Source organism: Anabrus simplex, chromosome 7 (genome assembly GCF_040414725.1).
Source record: "Anabrus simplex isolate iqAnaSimp1 chromosome 7, ASM4041472v1, whole genome shotgun sequence".
NCBI classification, from domain to species: domain Eukaryota; kingdom Metazoa; phylum Arthropoda; class Insecta; order Orthoptera; family Tettigoniidae; genus Anabrus; species Anabrus simplex.
The window spans coordinates 219,397,277-219,423,417 of NC_090271.1; the positions used below are offsets into that span (position 1 = coordinate 219,397,277).

Sequence of the window (26,141 nt, forward strand, 5' to 3'; positions counted from 1 at the left end):
TAATGTCAGACGATCGTAGCACGCTCTGGAGAGCAGAGTCAGTACAGAATACAAGTTCCAAGTTTCGTGACCAGATGGCATAGGAGTACCTTTTACAGTCTGATACACACCTATATTGCCAACACAGAAATGCAAAGCGCTTAGTGCATTTTTATCGTAGGAGATCAACCGTGCCATACAGACACGCGATTAAATTATATGTCTTGTATAATATTCAGATCCCAAATTTAAAATCTAGATACAGTTGTATCGTCACAATAGATAAATTTCAAAATTTTGCTAGTACCTAGTTACCTCCTCTACCTGGACTTTATAACCAATAATTTTTACATGCTGCTGACTAAATAGTTCTGCTATTTGTAAATACTCACATATACACTCTTGTTCATTGATGATTCCTGGATCCTGCTCCTTCCATAAAGTACCTATACAAATCCTTCAATTTTTCACCAAAATTCCAGCGAGTGCCAATTATGCTTGCTGTAACATTATCCATGGTTGACTTCTTTGCTAAATTCTATTTCATGGGAAGTTCTTTCAATACCTACCTACTTCCACAACCAATTCTAACTCTATTTCTTTCTAGCCTGAACCACCTCCTTAATCTCTTAATTTTTCTGTTGTGATATAATGGAGTCCGTCATTACTTGCCACACTTAAATGTACTTGCCTGTTTTCAGAATCCTCAAAAAATTGTTTAAAATTCTTGTATAGGTTAACATTTTTATTTATCATTCTCCATTGATAATTATTAGTTTTTAAAATTCCCCTCATGCCTTTTTTTATCAGTCGTATGTGGTTTGTTTAATATCCTTACTTTTAAAACTTTCTTTCCTGTTACATTTATTTTTTACTACAAAGAAAATAACTGGATGATCCCTTATCCCACCTATCACTTCAGTTTCTCTATAGAGCTACTGGGGTTTTACCAGCACCACATCCAGAATATTCTTCCCTCTTGTTGGTTCCATAACTTCTTGATTCAGCTGCCCTTCCCAGTATAGCTTAGTTACAGTTTGTTGGTCATGTTTTCTGTGATTCCCCTACCTTCCTAGTTAACAATTGGTAAATTAAGATTACCAGCTACAATCATGTTCCTTTCTGTGTCATTTTCCATGTAGCTGATTATTGCATCAAGTAATTCTGCATCACTGTTTCTCCTTCCATGTTTGTACACCCGAAAAACATAAAGTTGTCTATTATCTTTACATATGAGCTATGTTGTTTGAGTCATCATTTCAAAGACTGATTGATGCAGTTGTCCATGTCACCCTATCCCTGCTAACAAATTTCTACATAACTGCTGCATCCTACATCTGCTTGTCATATTCCTTGGTCTAACCCTACTGTTTTTACCCCCCTGCACCTCCCTCAAAAACCAACTGCACAAGTCCTGGGTGTTTAAAGATGTGTCCTATCATTCTATCTCTTCTTCTCATCAAATTTAGCCACAACGATCTCCTCTCACCAATCCGATTCAGTATTTCTTCATTCGTGATTTGATCTATTCATCTCACCTTCAGCATTCCTCTGTAACACCACATTTCAAAAGCTTCTATTCTCTTTCTTTCTGAGCGAGTTACCGTCTATGTTTCACTTGCATACAATGCCACGCTCCAAACAGAAGTCTTCAAAAACATTTTTCTAATCCCTATATCAATGTTTGAAGTGAGCAAATTTCTTTTCTTAGGAAAGGCCTTCCTTGCTTGTGCTAGCCTGCATTTTATGTCCTCCTTACTTCTGCCATCATTAGTTTTTTTACTACCCAAGTAACAATATTCATCCACTTCCTTTAAGACTTCATTTCCTAATCTAATATTTCTTCCATCACGTGACTTCGTCGACTGCACTCCATTACTTATGTTTTGGATTTATTTATTTTCATCTTGTATTCCTCACTTAAGACTCTGTCCATATCATTCAACAACTTCTCCAGATCTTCTGCTGTCTCAGATTTAATGTAGGATGTCCTTTGAAGGTGACACAGTGCTTCCCACACTGCTGTTTAGAGAACCCAGAAGTTGGTCAGCAGCAGAATGATAGAGAGTTTCCTTGTAAAATTAGAGCACTGTATAGTAGTATGCACTCATCCTTTTTTTGAGCAACTGTACATTTGAGTCTTCTTTTTCCCTTTTTTAAAATACATGCTGTAGCTCTGTCGTATATTTAGTGTTACAAAAAATGGGATGAATTGCAGCTTCTTCCTTCACTTGAATGTTATACCACCCTGACAGGTGACCGAATGTTAGCACTTGCCGCTGCCAGTGAGGGAACTAGGCAGACAGGCCAATGCACCATCCAGCAAGGGGGTAACAGGTATTTCATTGTAAACTAGCTGATGTACCTGTGCTTCGCTAGGGAATTTTGCATTGTATATGAAAATCTGGGTTAGGTAGTGTACACATTGTGATTAAGATTGTATTAAATTGCATAGCTCTTAACGTTACCCTAGAAACGCGATGGGGAATTCACCAAATGTCTTTTCTTATGTGAAGGCTGGGTTAGGGAATTTTCATTGTAATGGTAGGCCCTTTTGCCTTCAGTCAGTCACAATCAAGTTGGGGAGTTTTCATTATAACGACGACACTCACTCTCCTGCATTTTTAATCCTCAGAATGACTGTCTTAGTAGTTTTCCCAACTGAAATCAACATAGGTCATTACAATGATGCCAATAGGAATATCGCGATTAAAAGCAATGTTATTACATGAAATACTCGATCAAATGTAAAACCACCGGGCGAGTTGGCCGTGCGCGTAGAGGCGCGCGGCTGTGAGCTTGCATCCGGGAGATAGTAGGTTCGAATCCCACTATCGGCAGCCCTGAAGATGGTTTTCCGTGGTTTCCCATTTTCACACCAGGCAAATGCTGGGGCTGTACCTTGATTAAGGCCACGGCCGCTTCCTTCCAACTCCTAGGCCTTTCCTATCCCATCGTCGCCATAAGACCTTTCTGTGTCAGTGCGACGTAAATCAACTTCTAAAAAAAAAAGTTATTCCATCGTCGCCATGAGATCTATCTGTCGGTGCGACATAAAGCCACTAGAAGAAAAAAAAGAGAAAAGTTATTCCTCGGTGATCGAAAAGTTAAAAATATTGAAGGTGGTTTTAAATTTATTTGACTGGCCTGCAAGTTGCTGGTTGGCAACTTCTGCTTATAAGATAGTGTTTAACCCTCTAAGTGCCAATGTCCTTTTGCAAGCCCGTTTGGTTTTCATCTGAAAAATGCCAACGTCTTTTCAAAAGGACGTTCAGCATTTATTTTTTATTATTAAAAGTACCATCATTTCCTTTCAGAATTTCCCAATATAGTTAGTTAAAGACTTACAATTTTGCAATGAACAACCTCTTATTTTCAAGGCCATTGTTCCAGTATATCAGTCCAATCAGCAGGCATATTTTTTGCGGCTGTATTGTAACATACGAGACTTCGACTGCAGTTTATTGTATTCTTTCAAAAATATTGATCTTGCTGTTGATTTCTTTTATGCATCGCTGTACAAATGTTTCGAAAACTGCGTTCCAAAGCAGAAAGTAATTCGAAAATCCAAATATCCAGTTTGGTTCACACGTGATATTATTCAGTCCATAAAAATAAAGAAGAAATGTGCTATAAAAAGGAGATTTTCGAAATATTACGATACGAGATTTAGACAGATTCGGTCGGAATTGAAAATGAAATTACATGTGGCTTATGCTGTTTATATTCATAATTTAGAAAATGGAGTTAAGAATAATATTAGTCAGTTTTGGACATATGTCAAAAGTAAGCGGGAATCACGTTCATGTGACAACACATTTCTACTGAATGAAAATTGTTATACACCTGGAAACATTGCAAACGGGTTTGCTGAGTATTTTTCATCGGTGTATGTGAATACAGATTTTACTTATAATGTGGAACATCTTTCTTTGAATGAAGTTTTTGTTCTTCCCAGGGTTGATAAATTGAACATCACTCATATACTGGTAGATGAAGTAAGAACAGTCATTAATAAAAAGTTAAAACCTAAGAAATCCAGTGGACCTGATGGCATTCCACCATACATAATCAAGGGCTGTGCTGACATACTGGTTGCTCAATTAACCTTCTTGTTCATTCTTTCTTTAAAGACATCCTGCTTCCCGGAAAAGTGGAAAAGTGGCAAAAATTACTCCAATCCTAAAGGGAGGGAACTCAGAGATGATAGCAAACTATCGCCCTGTTTCAGTAATTAATGCTATAGCGAAGATATATGAGCACATACTGTACTCTAGGATTTACGACCATATTAAAGTAGAGCTATCACAATGTCAGCATGGCTTTATGCCCGGCAGATCTGTCATTACTAACTTGCTGGGTTTTACTCAAAAGATTTACAATGCATTAAACACAAATAGAAGATCCGATGTAATATACATGGATCTAGAAAAGGCCTTTGATAAGGTGGACCACAAAATTCTTTTGATAAAGCTGCATCAGTTTGGAGTTTCTAAATCATTACTTCAACTATTAAGTTCCTATTTAAAATATAGGCAGCAATCTGTTTATTTTAAAAGTGAAATTTCACATAATTTTGTAAGTTCTTCAGGCGTGCCACAAGGTTCCAATCTTGGTACTCTCCTATTTCTCATTATGGTTAATGATTTGCCTGGAATGAATCGTTCCTCTGATTGTTTGTTATTTGCTGACGACGTTCAGTTATATAAGACCATATATAAATGCAGTGACGTGAATGATTTGCAACAGGATATTAATAATATTATATTATGGTGTGATAGCAACAAATTATTCCTAAATGTTAAGAAATGTAAAGTTCTAGTCTTTACCAGGAAAAAGGAATATATAAATCCGACATATTATATTGGTGAAACATCACTTGAAATTGTAACGTCTATTAATGATCTAGGAATTACTTTCGACAGCAAGTTAACTTTTAATAGCCATATTGCAAAAGTAATAGGTCAGTCTAACAAGATGCTTGGTTTTATTATTAGAAATTCCAAATTATTTACTCAACCTGAAGTTATTATTAAGTTGTATACAAGTTTAGTACGAAGCAAGTTAGAATATTCGTCGGTAATCTGGGACCCCCTTTATAAGGACCAAACACGTCACATTGAGATTGTACAAAATAAATTCCTAAGATATTTGTATTATAAAACATTCAATGTATTTTGTCCATTTGACATTTCAACCCACTATTTAAGAAGTTTATTCAATTTCACGTCTTTGAAAAACAGGAGAACATTAATTTCGTTACATGTATTGAGGAAAATTTTGAATGGAAATATTGACTGTCAAGAATTACTTACCTTCATTCCATTTCATGTACCACAAGTAACATCACGACAGCAAGTATTATTTCACATCCCAAGATCTAGAAGTGTTCATCACTCTAATTCACCACTAGTCAAAACATTGTCAGTGTATAATTGAATTAGTGCACAAGTTGATTTATTTGCTGGCGCTAGGTTGTTCAATAAGCAAATAAAGGCCATTTTTTTACTAAATCATTATTAAATTCCTTTTTGCTGAAATGCTAGGTACTCATAAGTTTTTGTTTGTGTTCTTTTTCAACTTGTTTAGTAATTTTCTATGGCTGATGTATAGCCTATATTATTATGTTTTTCAATTGTAGTAATAATTTTAAAATGTGTCCTGCTTATTAGTTTTCTGCTGTACTTCTTTCTATTATTTTTACTATTGTTATTATTTTTGTTCGAAGTATTTACACTTTAAAGTCTATATGTCATGAAGGAACGTAATTGGGCTTAGCCTGTGTACCTTCGTATTATCAAATAAATAAATAAATAAATATTTTTTGGCACGCTTTACTTGACGCGGCAACAACACTGGCAGTCTCACTGTCCACCTTGTCCGCTCTGTGTCTAGTTGCTCTTGTTCATTTATTATTGTAAACATTATTATATATCCATTGTGCTTGATAAAACATACGGTAAGTGTGTTTGAGAGGTCTTATAAAATATACTTAAACTGAATTATGATTATTATTATTATTATTATTATTATTATTATTATTATTATTATTATTATTATTATTATTATTTGTAGTATGTTATGTAAGTATTATGTAAAAGAAGATTGTGCCGTATTTTGTAAGTATTTACATATAAACCAAATGAGTGTATTTAGACTTGTATTTTTTGCTCATTTGGACATGTAAATTAATTATTTTACTAGAGATTTATTTTGGGTACAAAATGAATTAAATTTTCAATATAGCATCATAATATGTCGTACTATTCAATAAATATGTTCGCAATGTATAAAAAAATGTTGTTCTGCCAAAATTTTATTGCCAAACTTCTCTTTTGTTTTATTTTTAAATAATATTTTTGCGTTTTGGCTACCAGATATTTACTAATGGTCATAAATGAACTGAGTAGGGCTTTATTCGTATAGGCAATCATATTAGTAAAAAAATAACAAAAATTTCAAGTTTTTACCTACAGTAACAGGTGAACTTTGAGTGATCAAGCAAAAGCTTGCAAAAAATGGACACTGGCCTTGGCGTTCAGGGGTAGGAAAACCGTAATAGCACGCGGTGCTCAAAGGGTTAAATTTGATTATTGAAACAACATTTATATTCTCTTAATAGCAAATTTCATCTAAGTATCTTTTCAGCAATTTATGTACTACTCTTTCAAATATTAATAGATGTTGTGTTGCAATTTACTAGGTACATTTGTAACAAAAAGTTTTATTTCCTTTACTATCTCCTCATAATGGTTTTATTAGATTACATCCTGAAATCCTCTGCTTTGCAAATTATTTTAATGAATTCGTGTTTCATAAATTGTTGTTTGTTTCAGATATTATGGAAAATGTGGCCATGCCTGTCGTTAAAACAGTAAAACCTCTTCATTTCCCCCAGACAATGTAAGTTATATCTCTTCATTATAATACATTGTATCTAAGTGAAAAAATATTTGACTGTTATGTTGACTTCAACAATCATAGAAAGGCATGCAAAAGTTTTTCTAAACCATACGTGTTCTTTAGTTTGTGATCTGATGCTTATAAATGCTTTGGAAGGAGAAAAACAGCAAGAGAAGGAAAAATGCAACAGACACATCCTAGAAAAGAACTGGTCACACATGTAAATTTGAGTTGCTGTAGACATGTTGACGGTGCACAAGAAGAGTGGCACAAGTAAAAATGTTGTTTTCCAGGAGAGCCATCTAAATATTTGTCATTCTTTTGAGAGTGAGTTTCTTGGGCATTTTTTGTAACATTGGTTATTCCTGTGATTGTGAAACCCTTAATATACTATAAGATTTTGGAAGCCATGGGCAATTCAACCTTGGGTTACCTTCTTTGCCATATGCCACTTTTCTTGAAAATAATACTAGGGCAATAGGGTCATTTTAACTTGTTGCAATTAGTAATCAAATGCAATAATAGTTATTTTTCTAATATTTAGCTCTTTTAATAAACAATGTAGATCAAAAGCATACAAAATAAAAATAATAAACTTTGTATGAAGTACAGTTTTCAATTAAATGTAAACTGGTATTGTACAAACACAACATAATTTTGGCTTAGCATATTGGTTGGTACTGTAAGTCTTGCTTCCACTTTTAACAAGAACAGTGCATATTTAAAGCCAGAATACCTTCAGTCATAGTTTCCTACAGACGTCATTATAGAGGAACTAGAATTCTTTCCATCAAATGGAATTGCTGAGATGTGACTAATGACCACACATTCATTTTCCTCTTCAGCCTTAAGGACATTGGGACTGGTTTTACTTGCCAAATCCTTTAAGTCATAGAACACATTGTTGTTGTTGTTGTTGTTGTTGTATCTTATGGCTAGACCGGATTCCAGTCCATCAGCTTTCGTGTGTTCCAGTATAGTTGAGTGAGATTTCCTGAAGTTATGGCTGTCACATGAAGTTTGTTGCAATGTAGCAGGTGTTCCTTATCCATTTTGCTTCCAGGGTCATGGCAAAGTGTGCATTTTTCGGATCTCAGGATGTTGATTAGTTTCAGATGAGCTGCAAGACATTCGTGGCCAGTGTTATGTCTGAAGAAGGCTACAGCTTCTCTTCTTGGTTTTATTTTATACTGATCCCATTTAGGATCAATATCCTTCCATAATTTAGTTTCTACTGTTTTCTTTGCCATTTCTTCACGCCAGTTCTTAATAGTATTTTTTAGAATCCTTTTTGCTGGCATAAAATCAGTCTGACTGGCAGGTTGTTGTAGTGTGGTACCATGTTTTACTAATCTGTCTGCTTCTTCATTACCTGTTATTCCAACATGAGAAGGAATCCACTGAAATGAGTTCTGTTTGTGGGGTCTTTGGAGGGTTTTTATTATACATAGAATTTCTTTCAGTTCTTTATTTTGAGACAAATATATGAGTGTCGATCCATAGTTTTCAGGGTCACTGAGATGAGCTGTGACAGAATTATAGATGTAATAATAATCTAAACTTACACTGTATATGTAAAATAATATGTCCTGACTGATTGACTGATTCATCATCACCGAACCAAAACTATTCGACAGAACGAAATGGAATTTTGGGGATACATTATTTTTTGCAAGTTACTTACGTCGCACCGACACAGTTAGGCCTTATGGCGACGATGGGACAGGAAAGAGCTAGGAGAGGGAAGCGGCCGTGGCCGTATTTAAGGTACAGCCCCAGTATTTACCTAGTGTGAAAATGGGAAACCACGGAAAACCATCTTTAGGGCTGCCGACAGTGGGGCTCAAACCCACTATCTCCCAAGTACCGGATACTGGCCGCATTTAAGCGACTGCAACTATCGAGCTCAGTGGGGATACATTTATATTAGAGTGTAGGTCCTCACTAAGGGAGGATATTCCGTCACTAAGGGGGTGAAAATGTGCTGGAAGGGGTGTGTGAATTGTTTCAATGAGCATATGTATATCTCAAAAACTTTAAAGTTTACACATGTAAAAATTGGTATTTAGAATCTCCTTTAAAAATAAAAGAAACACATTTTTTTTTTTTTTTTTGGAAAATCCCCTTAGGGTTGAATACCTTTTATGAGGATACTTATATCTATTCTCCGGACCACCTTTTGAACAGATTAAAGCGGAAGTAACGTCATTGCCTCTTCACACTCGCTGTTGTTGCCAAATGAACCGGCGCGTGATTCGAAGTTGTACTCCAGAACTATAATACAGCACAGCTCAAGGATTGTACGTCGAGTGCATTTAAAAGAATTAGGGGCCTAGTACTTGAACGTATTGCGCCGTTCCCGCGTCCAGGCATGGACACAAGAGATCCTGACTAGCTCTAAATTCAATTAATCCGGTGACTGAGTTTTACGGGTGTGAGTTCCGTAATAGAAAAACGCAAGATTTAATTTATGAACTTAAGGTAATATGACCTTAGCTTATTGATTATCAGACTACGTGCGTACATGGTTGCTAAAAAAAAAAAAACGTCACCACACATATCATATGTAGCTATCATAACACATACTATCAACGGAAAATCTACTTGGTCAGATGACACTATCTCCGACTAAAAAAAAACAAAACAATAATTCTCCCTTGAAAATCTATGTCACCAGTGATCAGCCTATTAGGTTGAAATTTGTCCAGAAATAAAGTTATACACCGTGTGAGTTTTCAAGATCATCCTAAGTAAATCAGTGAAGGCTCAAATCTTATCTTGAGTACATATATGATTCTCTAGGTAATCCTAACATGGATAAAAAACATTGCACTACTCGTCTCGAGATCATATCCTAAGCTATGTACAATGCGTATGATCCAGAATTATTACATGGAATTGGTGAGAATTCTGTGACACTCTCCGAAACATCATTTGAAATGACTAGATCTCACTTCGCACAACTATGACTATTTCTCTCTCGAAGAAAACAATAAATACTACCATCATAAATCATTAACATCCTTATATCATATCTATGACGTGTTAATTAATACTCATATTTCATATATAACAACTCTTTCACTTCATCATATGTAAATCACTACCTTAACTTGCACATCAACGTGCCGTGACATTCATAAAATGCCTACTTTACTTACTACTGTCATAGTGCCAAATTTAACATGAACTTGGAGTAGTCTACTGCCATATTCCTTCATAAAACACATCCTATATACGATCTCGAACTGATTGACATTGATTAAATTAGGACACACAGGTATTAATGCCAACTTCACTCTTTACTCAACACTGGTAATAATAATAACTCTAGCTATCTCTCCTCACATATCACTGGAAAACATTACGATCGAAAAATCACTTGGTGACCACGCCTACAAGTGGAATTGACATACCATATGGATGAATACCTACTTCCAATCACATCAGCAAGACGTTTATCTACGCACTGTCTTCGCACAAAACAAACATCAACATGCAATAAAAGAAATAATATACTCTTACTTACGAAAACGACTTAGATAATGGACTTAGCTTTGCTCAAGATGGTCTCGATGTTTCCTCATCTCCGGTCATCTGAGATTAGGATCTCGTCATCTGGTTCCTCCACAAGTGGTCGGGTACATCGTAGCTTCTCAACACTGATCACTGGTTATCCGGGACAGCTAACATCGTATCGCCTTGTCAGGATCCAAGCAGCATCGCCTTGCTTCCTTACAGACCCATGGTGAAGACTCGTGCGTATGAAACAGAACAATAATAGAATATTTGATTCATTGCTGACATCTTCCAATTAATATATCTCTTGCGTTGCTCAGATTGCATAGATTTCGTTAGGGTACAGTTGATCCAATAAACTAGTTCCAAATCGACTAAGACAGATGTTCTGTATATATTCCAATTTGAAAATAAATTTCTTTCCGCTATCTTTTTGTTGGCGTAAATGCACTCAACAACTGATCAGTAGGTGTCCTTCAACATTAAACAGTATCGGGAAAATTTTATTGAAGCCCTGCGCCACTTCGTGACGTAGTTCTACTGTAGTCTATTTATCTCCTTTTTTTTTTTTTTTTACGTATTTAATCTTCCGCGCAACGATTTAATCTTGATATCAGCTGATTGGCATGTAGTCGCGAATTATCTTTCGTTTCCAACTTATAATCTTTAGCTCCGCTGGATAATCCCTTTCAATCTAGTCTTGAGTCTTCTTACAGCTTCGAGTTCAGATCATATAATAAGTGATGAGCACATTTTTTCTTGAATAATGGTTTTAAATAATGTCCATTTGTCATTTTTTTCAGCGCCTTTTATACGCGGTTATTTCCGTAATCGACCGACGAAAGGACTTACATTTCGGCCCGTACTGACGTTAAATGCATTTTATTTGACATTTTGATCGCAGAGACTCCATCTTTGTTCCTACAGCTCTTATGAAGAACTGTGAAACGGCACAGTATGTATGTTAGAATCCCATACATTCTTTTAACGGCGTACATCTTTACACAATTGATTTACTGACTTACATTTTTAATGTACTAACTACAATATCACGCATAAAGCATTGCGAATGAATTCTTTTGACATACACAGTAAGCATTATATTCATTAAATTAATTCATAAAATTATTATTATTATCAATATATATAACATTATTGTATCATTTACCATTTATTATTATTATTATTATTATTATTATTATTATTATTATTATTATTATCATCATCATCTAAATATATGGCCTGATTCCTTTCAAATGAATCCATTCCAAGTACTTGAAATGAGCCTGCTGGAGAGGTCTGACACGCTACTCACGAGCGATTGATGACTAAGCGAGAGAAGTGATGATTACGTACTCGTACTGGAATTGAAACTGACAGAGGAAAACCTGTCCCACCTCCGCTTTGTCCAGCACAATTTCAATAAATTAATTATTACAAATATAATTTTATAAAACACATTATTACGTATTATTATTATAATCATGCAGGAGGTTTGAGCGTCAGCTTACCTTGTGCCGCAGTAATTAATCTGTATCGCTGTCGAGTGGCTGCACACCCTAGTCGGAGTCGGGGTTAGCACACGAGGTATCATCACCGGAGCTGGAGCTGTCATCGTTGAGATTGATCACAATCTTGTCGTGAAAAAGTTCTATGAGGCCATCAGCTTCCCACATGCGATTCTCCGTCTGTTTCACGCGTTCTACATGATTTCGCCATTGTTCCGAAGTCACTTTACGTATTCCCTCTCGCATTAATTGTTCTACTTCTTGGAGCTTGTAACGTTTGTTGTTAGCCGCAATATATCCCTTCACTTGGCTCCACACAAGTTCTATGGGATTTAGCTTGCAGTGATACGGAGGGAGACATAACACCTCGTGACCTGCAGCTGCTGCCAGATTGACAATGCGATAGTTGGCATCATAATTTGCACGAATTTTATTGAGTATTTCCACAAGTTCAAGTTTCCCAAGTAATATTTTTCTCTGTCAACCAAGCCTGAATAACAGGTTTCGTGGCACTTTTTGTGGGCACACGCTCGATTTTCACTGAGTGATATGAAGCATTATCTAGGACAATAACTGAATTAGGTGGTATATTCGGTAATAGTCGCTTCGTGAAATATTCCTCGTATCGCTCACCGTCCATTTCCCCATGATAGTCGCCTGTCTTCTTGCCCACGAATATAAGTTCTGCTCCCTCAACGAACCCACATTCAGTCCCTGCATGAATCAGCAGTACACGCCCCCCTTTGCCTGAGGGTGCCTTGCTACCTGTGGTGAGGCCCTCTCTCCATGCCTGTGTAGCTGTCTTAATAGATGTAACAACCCAAACCCTGGACTTATTGTGGCCGGCGTTTGCCCATGTCTCATCTGTGTACACTACGGCTTTTCCCCTGGCCCTTACTTCGCGAATACTTCGTAAATACCTATGACGCCAAGCAACAATGTCTTCCCTGTCAATTAACAATGATTCTCTCCTTCGCTTTAGATACTTAAACCCCATATCTAAAAGTAGCCTCCGCATGGTTGTTTTAGAGAACTTTGGAAGTTCCTTGTCCTCATTAACGATTAATACCACTTTATTTAATGTCGGTAGATCGTTCTCCCTGTACAAGACGTGGATTTTTCTCCTTATTGCCGCTCGAGTAAAGGAATCATACTTCTGAAGACGAGTTACTTTCCTTTCTGTCCCTCTATGTTTCCGAGGTGTCTCCAACCCTTTTCCGGTTTTATAATCTGCTTTCACCTTGAGCACGGTTGTATATGAAGCTCCCACAGCCTCTGCTGTCTGTCTCGCTGCTTCATGAACAGTAGTAATTCCGCCGTCAGTAGTTTTCGCTCGTAAATGCTTATAAACAGACAGAATCATGTTTCTCTCGCCGGACGCAAGAATCTTGCGTTTCTTCTTAAACTGATAACAGTCTGGTGAATTTTTGTTCAGATCCATTGCACAATAATAAGAAATCTACAACGTACAAGACACTACACTACAAGAATTATGAATTAGCACACAATACGCACATGCACTCTTTTCGTAAAAGCGAAGCACACTGATAAAATTCTCTCACTGCTGTTTTAAACAGACTACGATGTACGATTGGAACTGCACGCACGTGTTCAAGACATCGACCTGAGTAAGTAAGCATGGCAGCTCTGCACTGACGGCACCACTGCCAAAACTCGTGCTGAGTAGTGCGCCCCCTTGCCCCCCTCGCCTACCATGTGACAACACCGTAGGCGCTGCCCCTGTCACCCGCGCCATCCCCCGGTCCATACACTCACTTCCGCTTTAGTCTGCTCAAAAGGTGGTCCGGAGAATAAGAAACTGAAGATGTTAGAGACATGAAAATTGTTATTTGGAATCTCCTTTAAAAATAAAGAAACATGTATTTTTTTGTTTTACGAAAATTCAATTAATGGGGGGTGAACCGGAGTGACAAAGGGGGTGAATTAAAAAAAAAAAGATTATATCTACAGTATAATTATCTCAGAAACGTAAATTGTTAGAAGGGAGAATTGGTATTTGGAATGTCCTGTAAAAGTAAAGAAACATATATAATTTGTTTTCAGGAACTCCACTTAAAGGGAACTGAAATCGGGGGTGAATTTTAAAAATGAGAATATCTGCAGAACATCTCATATACTTATGTTACAGGCGTGAAAATAGGTATTTTTAACCTCTCATGAAAATAAACAGGTATTTTTTCAGAAAACACTGGGGGGGGGGTAAAAAGGACTGAAAAGGGGATTGAATTCTTTTTATTAGGGTAGTGATATCTCAAAAACTGAAGATGTTACACAGGTGAAAATCGGTACTTGGAGTCTCCTTTAAAAATAGACACACGTATTTCTTTGTTTTCATAAACCCCTTACCGGGGGGGTGAAGGAATTGAAAAATTAGTTGACTTCTTTGTATGTGGATACCTATATCTCAAAAACTGAAGATATTACAGACATGAACATTGATATTTGGAATCTCGTTTAACCCTTTCACTCCGGTCGACTGCTGTAGCAGTTGTGCTGGAGCTGTGCTTCATAGCAGGTCGACTGCTGTAGAAGTCGTGTGTCTTTCGGCTGTTTTCCATTTCACTACGATAGACTGTTGGAGAAGTTCGGCCTTGGAGGTCTCTCGTGACTCTTTTGAGTCTATAGTTAAGGCTATGATCACCAGATGACAGGAGTAACTAGTTTGAAGACAAAAGGAATGTGTCCGGTATACTACTCACTTCGCGCCTAGTTGCTTCCCAGTGCTGACGTGCTTGTGCTTCTTGACTTAGCTTTCAATCGCTTTGTAATTTTGAAAGTCCTGATGATGGAGGAAAGATATACTGCGGAGGAAGCCCTTGCTCTCATATTGGATAGTGACTTGAAGAAGATGACGACGAGTTATTTATCATCTGATTCTGCTGAAGGAACGACTTCAGTCACACCTTCTATTTCAGGCACGTTTTCTACTCAAGTTACCTCTTCGTCATCTAAAAGGTCGGCCTACTTTGACGATTCGACTGAAGATAAAGATAATGAGGATGAAGATCAGGTGCCTGAACCATCGAGCAGAAAACTAAATTGGAAAAAGGAGAACTTGACTCTGAAGAAACATAAGTTTGATGCAGCTAATTCCGGATTGAAATGTTTAGTAGACAGTGCTAGCAGAGTGAAAAGTTCTAAAAATATAATTACAAGAATTTCACTGAATGTGCATTTCAAATAAAATAAAATACTTTAAAACTCTGCCTGTCTTCTATTTACGTCGTGGGACGACTGTGGAAGGGAGAGCGGAGTGAGAAGAGTATTCCGTACAGTGGGCTCGGTGAGCCACTCGCTGCTCGCGTCCAGAGGGTCATGCCACCATACTCGTTATGCCGGAGTGAAAGGGTTAAAAATAAACAAACGTGTATTCTTTCATTTGTTCTGTGCGGCTATAACAACCTCTTCCTTCTTCAATTTTGCCAAGAGAGGCAAATAATCCCTGTGAAGAACATGACTTCCTGGAAGGTTTCCACCGCCTACAACATTCTTCTTCACCCATACCTTGAAACTGGGTGACGTGCCTTTTCCAAGGGAAAGTTAGCTGATATTATCTTTACGGTTGAAGAGAGAAAATCCAGTTACCCACGGTATCCCCTGCCTGTCGTAAGAGGCAACTAAAAGGGGCCCAAGGGGCTCTCAACTTGGGAGTGTGGCTTGGCGACCACGGGGCCCTTAGCTGAGTCTTGGCATTGCTTCCACTTACTTATGTCAGGCTTCTCACTTTCGTCTATCCTATCCAACCTCCCTTGGTCAACTCTTGTTCTTTTCCGACCCCAACGGTATTGGAGCATTCGAGGCCTAGGGAGTCTTTCATTTTCATGCCCTTCGTGGTCCTTGCCTTTCTTTGTCCGTTACTTCATTTTTCGAAGTGATGGATCCCTTCTTTCTTCTTTTTTCCCTCTCTTTACCCCATGTGGGTGGGGACGCAGACAAATAATATACCCACGGTATCCCCTGCCTGTCGTGAGAGGCGACTAAAAGGGGCGACCAAGGGATGATTGAATTAGAACCATGAAACTACTTTTGATTCGTACTATCATGCGGGGAACACCATGGGTTGCCTGTACTTGCGAGTAGTACCACTAAATTAGGTACGAAATAGGTTTGTGATTAATAGCAGTAAAGAGGCTGGCCTGGGGGTTTCCAGTACCCGTGTGTCGTACCCATGTGAGCAACACCGCGGGTCTGGGCGTAGCCTGTGAGTTGTACCGCTATATGAGCGACACCGTCGGTCTGCGTTGCCTGCGATTGGTGCCCACTATGTGAGGAACACCACGCGAATACCGGTGCCCGTGATTAGTACACAATCTTGTGTGGAACACTGTGAGTCTTCGCTACTTTTGATTAGTACCTCAACATGACAAATACCATGGTTCTACTTTTCTCGCGACATGTACCATTCTGTGGGGCCTTAGACATGGATTTTGCACCCCTCTAGACATCAAGCACCATTGTGCTTTATAAGTGGTCCCTTGGTCAGTAATACTATTATTTGCGATTTTTTTTTTTTTTTTTGAGTCTGATACACTGGTTTTTGTTTGCTTATTTGTTTTTTTTTTGGGTTCAATTCCATTCAATCATTCTTCATAACATTTTTTAAAATTTTATTTTGGTCAGTGGATGAATTTGAACTTTTTGTTATTTCATTTCGTACCATTAGGGGCCGATGACCTCGATATTAGGCCCCTTTAAACAACAAGCATCATTATCATCATCAAAAAATCCAGTTTGGCAATCTAATAAAGTCTGAAAAATTACAAATAATATATGCAATTAAATTATCTACAATGTATACATCACAACCAACCACCATTGATACACACAATAGTGAATACGTCCCTTCACAAAGGGGATTGGTGGCAGGATGGGTATCCACTGTAAAACGTGGGCCAAATCCACTTTTGCGACACACTTCGCACCCGCGACTTCACAGGTGAGGGAAAAGCAGAAGAAAAATAAGAATGAATATTAAGGATTAATAACTACTGCTTACATCTTAAGTGAGATGGTTATATAAAAAAGTCGTGACCTTGGAGGAGCTATGGCTGAAGCAGCCTTCCATCTTGTGTACAGTAGGAGTGGATTTTGACAACAAGATTATGGGGAAGCTCCTTTATTAATAGCAAAACAGCAATCAGCTTCAAGGTATTCAAGGGACATTTTGTAAATTTAAAACAAATAGCAGCCACCTTGGAGGGAGTAAATGAGGTGAATACATAGCAACATTCAGAACAGTGACAAATTGAAAGTCATATCTTTCCAAAAACTTTTTATTAGAAGACAAGTGGAATATTTTAATGATAAAAGCACTGGAAACATTTTTACAACATCTGTTCAAATGAATAGAAATAATTTTGTAAAATAGGCTTCCTCTCATTTCACTACTTCATTCAACCATCCATCATTTTTAATTCATTTTATTTAATTTATTTTAAATTTACGTAGTATTTAAGAAGAATTAGAATGTTCTTAAAAAGATAAACTTAATGAATCACCTAAGCAATGTAAACAGCTGAAGATGTTCTAAAAAAGAACGAAACATATACTGTGTATGACTAATTGATTTGCCAAAATGCAAACATAAGTATCAAAAAGGTGGACGATCTTTTATTGTTGTAGTCTTTGTAAAGAGTATTTGATACGGAAACTGAAGCTGATTTCTTGCAATAGCCGAGTATTGGCGGAAAAACCATAACATTTGCGGGGTATGGAGGAAATCCCTACTCCCAGACCTGAACAACTAGGATGAAATAAGACAGAAAGCATTCTTCACAATTTCATAAAATCTTCCTTCAACCCTCATCTTCACCTTTCTAAATAACATTTAGAATTGTAACTCAAGGATTTATCCTCATCTCAAGGTGACACCTTAGACAGTCAACCTTGAAAAGTCTTTTGAAGAATTCCACAGACTGCAATCATATATTGCAGAAAAGACAGCATTTGGATGCAGTTGGCTGTCATTCGGAAGATTATGATGGATCGGAGCATCTGAAAACTCAAAACAAAAACAAACCTAAACAAATCTCTTTCTTCTCGACATACAGTGTTAACTCTTTGTACCAAATTGGAAAATTAAAGATTGTCACTGACATCATGGACAGACATGAAATTCTAATCCACGAACTCACTACGCTGGTGTAGCAGGGGGAGAGGCGATACTCCCATGTGGCGCGTCCCAGGTGGCGGATAGGGGGGTCCTAACCGGCTTGCCGGCGGACTTGAGGGAAATAAAATACCTCTTGCGGACCAAACACACAACCCCCTGTGGGTGGGGGATGCAGACGAAGAATACACCCAGGGTATCCCCGCCTGTCATAAGAGGCGACTAAAAGGGGCGATCAAGGAATGATTATATTAGAACCATGAAACTCCTTGTGATTAGTACCACCGTGCGGGGAACACCATTGGTCGTTTTTCCCTGCTCATAGTACCACTATGTTAGGTACCTATTAGGTTTGTGATTAGTAGCAAACGAGTGCGCGACGGCTTTTACAGTACCTGTGATTAGTAGCACTAGATGAGCGACACCATGGGATGATGGAACCCGTGGTTCTGGCTTACCTATGATTAGTACCCACTATATGAGGAACACTACGGGATAGTACGAGTCCCTGTGGTTAGTACACTGAGGTGATGAACACCATAGGTTTGCATTGCCTGTCAATGGCGCCGCAATGTGCAGAACACCCTAGGTCTGTAATACATGTGCGAATTTCATTACCTGTGCGTAGTACCATAATGTGAGGAATACCAAGAGTCTACGCTACTTTTGGTTAGTGCCGCAACATGACAGATACCATGGTTCTACTTTTCTAGCGATAAGTACTGTTATGAGGGGCCGAATACTTGGATTTTGGACTCCTTTCGACTACAAGCATCATCGATTCAGTATTGTGCTATAGAAGCAGTCCCTTGGTCAGTAATACTGTTGTTTTACGCCAGCTTCTGTGCATGTGAGGCCCTGTGGGACGGTTCCACTGATCGTTTTAAATTCATATCCATCCATTCATTCTTTGTCCTTACATTTTGAATTGTGGTCAGTGGAGGATTTTGGGTTTTTAATTTGTCATTTCATTTCGTCTCATTTCGTACCATTAGGGGCCAATGACCTAGAGGTTAGGCCCCTTTAAACAAAAAGCATCATCAAAATTCTAATCATGGCCCTTCAAGAAATAAGGAATAGTGATCAAGACCCGTTAGAATCACAAGGGTACCGACTGTATACAGGAATCCCTGGAAAACGAGTGATGAAAAACTGTCCGCAACTTGGTAATGGATTTATAATAAATCTCAAAATCATAGATTCAGTTATGGAATTTAAATCTCAACACTAACTCTGAAATCAGCAAATAAGATCAACAATTATCAATGTACATGCTCCCACTAATCAGAAAAATAACACCCTAAAGAAGAAGCACGAAAATTCTGGGATCTCCTTGATCAAACTTTAATCAACATACCTCCATCACATGTTAAAATTCTCCTTGGCGATTTCAACGCAAAACTGGGACCAGAAAGAAGGTACAGAGATATCATTGCAAAATGGCCAGCACATAAGAGGACGAATATAAACGAACTAAGATTGATTGAATTATGCAGAAACCACAATCTTATCTCAAAATCAACATAATTTAAAAGGAAGCCTCACAAATTAAAAACTTGGAAACATCCTGATTTCCGAAAAGGTGAATGGCAACTGGACTACGTTTGCATAGATAAATTTCACCATCATGAAATCTACATGGTCAAAGTCCTAGGGGGGGGGGGGGGGGGGGGGAAGGCTCAGGGCTTGATCACTATGTTGTTAAGATCAAAATAAAATTAACTCCAAGGGTGAAGGAAAGACCTCCAAATAAAAATAGAAACAATTTGACTTTACCACCTTAATAAATAATAGGGAGTGAGTGCTAGAGAAGGATCTGTCAACACTAATACATTAGAAGAACTGACCACCAAACTAAAATCGATAACAGAAGAGTTAGCTCCAACAAATCACCAAGGGCTAAAACGACTATCCTTCCTGTCTTATCGATTGAAGTGGCATTCAGCACTCTCCACTCTTGTGTTAGAAGTTTGGTATCGTGCTGATTGATTCTGAGAGCAGTCTGCTCTACTGTAGCTTCTGATGCCATTTCTTGTTTTGAGTCGGCAACAGCCTGTCCAATTGGGACTTCTATCTCCATTTTTTCATCTTGGGCTTGCTCCCAGATTTGTTCTACTGGAGCTTCCTTTGCTACCCTTGATGTCAAAATTTTTGAAATTGGTTCTTTATAAGCATCCATATTTCAATCAGTCATATGGTTTTTGCCCCTTCTAGGGTCCTGAGTGTTGTTCTCACCATCCGTGGTGAGGCATACAGCCAGACGTCTTCCCGCAACTCAGACTCTCGGTAGCAGAGACCACACCCCTCAGTCGTCCATCCAGTGGTCTGCCCCTGGCCCGAACTTAGCCAGGTTTGTTCCCCCTTCAGTAGACCTCACGTGGTCTCCACTTAGCATTTTCATGACTGAGTTTGCAGCCATGACTTTCCCCCTAGGTTGGGATCGCCTCTTTCCCAACCCGCGGCTCGTCCAGGCTACGTACAGCAAAGTGATGTGTTGGTTCCAGCACCCCACAGTTAGCTGCCTTCACCACAATCACCAGCCCCACTTCACCTGAACTACCGTATCACACATGTGGAGCAACTATGGATGCCTCTCTAGCATGTGTGGGCGACGCCTCCATTTCCAAGCCTTGATTTTGGCTAGTAACAATCACAATGCCTCAAGAAGTTTTCTGGCAATACCTCATTGTGGTCCGCAAGAGGGTATTTTATTTCCCTCAGACCCTCCAGACAAGTCCGGAGGGCCCCCCTATCCGCCACCTGGGACGCGCCCGATAGGGGAACATGTAAGAAAACCCCCATGGGTAATGAGATGATAAATCGGCTAAACCTTTTCTTAGCTTTGAAACAATTAACTTCTGTTTCCAGCACTAGCATGATTCTGCACTACCATACCATACTTTTCTCTTTCACCCAGGCAGTATTCGATCATTGTTCATCGTTCGTTTTCAGATGTGAGAGTTTTAATATGGTATTTTATGGCTGCAAAGAGACAGAAACCCTTGCACATGTGCTGGGATTCTGCTGGAGCACTGAACTAATGCACAACCATCGCCACCACCATGTAAGAACGTCGATTGCTCAAGGCTTGAGACAGCATGGATGGGAGGTGCACGAGGAAGTTCACTGCATCTCTACCGTTGACTCTAATCGGAGGGTGGACATCGTACCCATCAACAGAGAGGACATTTAAGCAATGGTCTTAGATCCCACCATTTGCTTTGTAAGAGACCTTAATCAGGCTCGGGATGTGGACCTAGAAAAGCAAGCTATTTATGTTCCATGGTTGCCTTACCTTTCATCTAAGTATAAAATACCTGTCGATCGGTGGATTGTCAGAGGCCTGCTATTCGGAGCAAGAGGCACCCTCCCTAGTCAGACAAAACTTGAAAGTTCCATTCTGCGAGTTAGAAAAAATAGTAATACAGATACTGAGGGACTCTCTGCAAATCATTCATTTCCATCTGTACCTGAGAACGTGATTGACATTCCTCCCCCACTAACCCTGGGGACAAAAAGAAGATAACAGCATCAATGATTAAATTTTCATTTCTTGATATTTTTAAACTTCATTGAAATTGAAACTGTATTCCAGATCCAAATGGTCACCCTCATTGGAGGACGGATGATTTATTTCATTAATAAATCTCTCTCTCACTTTGGATTAAACGGTATAATATTCTAAATAAACATGAATTATTAACGTACTGTATAGGAGTGTCAAGGAATCATGATAAAAGTTGAAATTATTAATTTAAAATGTTAGAATTAAACATGTTCAACTATTATATAGAAAGCATTCTTCATAATAAATTAAGAGATTTGTTTATGTATATAGGATGTATAGCTTGTAGGACCAGTTTTAGTCATTTAAATTAGAGAGATCAGTGAGTAATTAATCACATATTTGAATTTTCAGTCAGTTTACTGGTCATGACGACAACAACAGTGCGGAGGTGTACTGTGATGATGTCACCATCTTTCCAAGTTCGGGGAAACATGAAAGTGGTAGTTCGAAAGTTAAATTAAAAAATATTGTGGACTTCAGTTGGGAGCTTCGTTTCTACACTGGACAACTTCTGGCGGTCCATGTGGCAGGAAAGTACGTGGCGTACGGTATCAAATGTAAGTATCAAATTTCAAACTTTGTGTCTTTCTTATAGGCTAAGTAAAAATTAAGTGAAAAAGTGAAAGAAGCTTCATACATGTGGAATGAAAATTGCAGTATTGACCCAGAATTATATTTTCATGCCTAATCCTGATGTCATTTACCTCAATAGATTTCGCTGTTCTGTTGAGCTGCTCCTTTCAAAAGATTGTAGTAGTGGCGTAGTGCACTTTCCTTCAGTCAGTCACCATTTGTCTGCATTTAGGGCAGATTCCCTATCAGTTCTTTACCTAGTCTGTTTTTAAATAATTTTCAGGAAGTTGGAAATTTGTCAAACATCTCACATGATAAATTAATCTAATCCGTAATTCCTCTTCCTATAAATGAATATTTGCCCCAAATTGAACTCTTGAATTCCTACTTTATCTTCATTTTATCATCTTTCCTACTTTAAAAAACTCCACTTAAGCTTACTCGTCTACTATCATCTTGCTTTCGGGAGATAAAATCTCACTGTTGTAAGCAGCTGAAAAACAAAAAACAAACCTTTTTTCTTTCCACAAAAATAGCAGAGTGTAAACACTCAAATTTGTAGAGGACTGTTCAGAAGCTTGTAAATTTGATTTTTAATTGGTTAAACAAAATATCCCAAGTTTTTTTGTAAAGAAACTGAAATTGTGATATGTTGCTTTGAATCACCAGGTCGTTCTTGTCATAATTCATAACATATCTACAAAGACGCACACGAGATGTTGTCAGTTGGTACAATCATATTTTCACATATATTTACAAATTAATACACATATGACCTTAATCACCGTATCACAAAACACACACACTTGTAAGCTATCAACAAAGCTGCCATCTTTAAACAGTCGACAACTGACACCGAATACCACAGAGGTTACACTTTGAACACAGTTGAAAACAGATGACTACTGATCAGTTCAACATGGCGACTGCCTAACTCGGCATGTGAGCTACGTGCTACTAAACTCTCTTCCAATAACTTCCAAACCACAACTAACAGTAACTAACTTCACCGTCAAGATGGCCTGTTTATGCAGGTGCCTCCTGGACGGGCATCTAGAAAGTTACGTTACAAAAAAGAAAAAGCCACCTTCTTGAATATTCCAGACTGTTCCTACATAGATTACAATGTATAGAATATTCTCAATTATTCTCGAGCATATTACCATTCTGGAAGTTAGTGTGTTTCACAATTACGGATTACAATTTATATATACAGGTGAGAATAAATTATACTATTAATTTACAGGTATTTACATTAACGGAACTGATATCAATGTCTATGTACAACATATGTTCATGACAACCTCACACACCATACGATCATTCAACTACGTAAATAATAACAATACTAATACTAAATGGATGTACACACTTCATAGCTATACATACAAGCAATAATAATAATAATAATAATAATAATAATAATAATAATAATAATAATAATTCGAGATCGATATCTGCATTAGTTACCCATAGGTGGGGGAATATTGTTTTCAAGTTATACCTGTTATTGCACTTGCGTCATTCATTAAAAAAAATTCATTTTTACATTGCACTTCCTCAAAAATTGACATTTCGTTCCCCACGAGTCTGCCATAACTTTGGCCTCTTCATTCGCTTTATCACAAGAGTTCCATAACCTAGAAAGTGGGCTTATTGCTCCTTCCACAAATTTTGAAGCATTGTGAAGATTTTCATTGGGTGACTGCAGAGTCTTAGATGCAGTGTTGCGGGTCCTCAGTTTTTTGTATTAAATAAATCTATGAAGGACAAATTGAAATGTTTTCAGCTGTGTCTTTAAATGCAGTGCCACCTAGATTGAATGGATTTTCAAAAGTTCATAAAGAGGACATTCTCCTCAGACCAATTGTTAGTGCGATAGTTTTTCTGTTTATGCTCTGGCTAAATACCCAAGCAAGTTGCTTCAGTCACATATATGATGTACTGAATCATGCGTTAGGGACGCTTTGGATTTCATCAATAAGTTGTCAACCATAACCCTTCAACCTAATACACTTCTGGTGAGTTTTGATGTGGAGTCTTTGTTTACTAAAGTGCCGATTGACTCGGTCATGTCTCCCATTCATCGTCTGTTCCCTAAGGACATTACTAAGCTATTTCACCACTGCATGACTTCCAGCTATTTCTTGTGGTGTGGGCAATTTTACGAACAGATGGATGGGGTGGCCATGGGAAATACACTTTTGCAGTTATTGGCTAATTTTTTTTATGGAGCATTTTGAGGAGGAGGCTATTGCTTTGGTGCTTCTCAAACCTATGATTTGGTGGATGTATGTTGACAATACATTTGTGGTCTGGATAGAAGGTCCTAAGAAACTTCATCTATTTCTAAACCACCTAAATCAGAAGCGTCCTTCAATTAAATTCACTATGTAGATGGAGTTGGATGGATACCTTCCTTTCTTGAATATTCTAGTAAGAAACCGGACCGCTCCGTAGAACATATTATCATAAGCCTACCCACACAAATCTCTTATCTCCATGCAGATTCTCAGAACAATCCTGCACAAAAATAGGGCATTCTCATGACACTCTCCATGAATATCACATTAAAAGTTCAATCAAATATGAATGTCCACCTTGTCAACACTAATATGAAATTTATTACAATTCTAATACACCGAACATGTTTCAAGAACCAAAGTTCCTTTCTTCAGTAGCTTAAACCGCCATTACAAATCTCGGATATAATAAACATTTCTTATAGTGTTGACAAGGTGGACATTCATGTTTAATTGACTTTTTAATGTGATATATTGGTTGTCAATATGGATCAATTTACTATGGACCATTATGGTTAAGATTATAATTACTCACCATGAATTTATGAGCCATCAGATATCCAGGAGGAGATGGACACACTGTCATGTGAAGGATAATGGTTACAACGATGTACAGATTCATAGAGCCCTGCATCCCAGGGGGACGACTAAGCAAACGTCATAGAAAGAAGTAGTGAAGGGAACTGCCTACCTGCCTTACATTCACAATACCACAGATTGAATTGCCAATTGCACAATTTAAAAACCATGTTTGGCACTGTCACTAAAATTGCTCATGTAAAAGCAAGGACAAATTGTCCCTACTATTATACCCTAGGGTATACAAAATTCCCTGTAGTTGCAGCAAGGTATAGATTTGCCAAACATGCTGGTCCATTGGTACTCGTATTGGGGAACAACAACAAAATATCCGTCTTAACTAGCCAGACAAGTCAGCAGTAGCTGAGCACGCCCTATTGTCAGGTCATGATGTTCTGTTCCAAGATGTTCGAGATCTTGCCCCCTGTAAATACTACAGGTCTAGGATTATACTGGAAGTTATGGAAATACGTAAAAATCCTAACAGTTTCAACAGGGACTCCGGCAATCAAGTAATATGTGGTTGCCAGCCATTACAGATTTTCGTAGGTAGTTGTCTTCCCTGTATTTTCACTATTGTTATTTCTTTTCGGTGTTCTCCAAATTTGTACGCTCCTCATCACCAAATGGTTCATTCCAAGCTACGTGTTAAGTGTCCTACTTTCATAACGTGTGTACACTGGTTATGCCACCCTTCCAGACAGTCTCGCATTCATTATCCTCTTTTTCTTCACACTTTCCATTCTTCTGCTCTGTTGTATTCTTCTATCCTGGGTGTCTTTCATTACACTTTATTTTATTTTTAAAATTTCTATTTATTTCTTCTACCACATTCATCCTTAATTCGTATGATGACCTTTCTGTTACTCCGCATGCACACACGGTGTAACAAGGAACATCATATTTGGAGCTTACACGGTGTCGTCAGCTTCTGCTTGGAATGCTAGTGCTGTGCCAGCATACAACGAGCCATCTGCTGATGAGTGAGTGTACCATGTACTATGACCAATGGTAAAGCATTCTTAAATTCAGACCGTCATTATTGGAGAAGTCTTGCTCTTGAGCAATCAAGATTTTCT

At 38.0% G+C, this 26,141-nt stretch overlaps 1 protein-coding gene across 6 annotated transcripts in view; it reads left to right on the forward strand.

Annotated features, from left to right (window-relative positions):
- Positions 1-26,141, forward strand: part of Ge-1 (Enhancer of mRNA-decapping protein 4 homolog Ge-1) — a 320,261-nt gene that overhangs the window by 22,226 nt on the left and 271,894 nt on the right. For all 6 annotated transcript variants that reach the window (XM_067151567.2, XM_067151568.2, XM_067151563.2 and 3 more), the window contains 2 exons: positions 6,816-6,882; positions 21,959-22,164. In XM_067151567.2, the coding sequence (XP_067007668.2) occupies positions 6,821-6,882; positions 21,959-22,164 (268 nt within the window). In that variant the 5' untranslated portion in view covers positions 6,816-6,820. The remainder of the gene's footprint in view (positions 1-6,815; positions 6,883-21,958; positions 22,165-26,141) is intronic.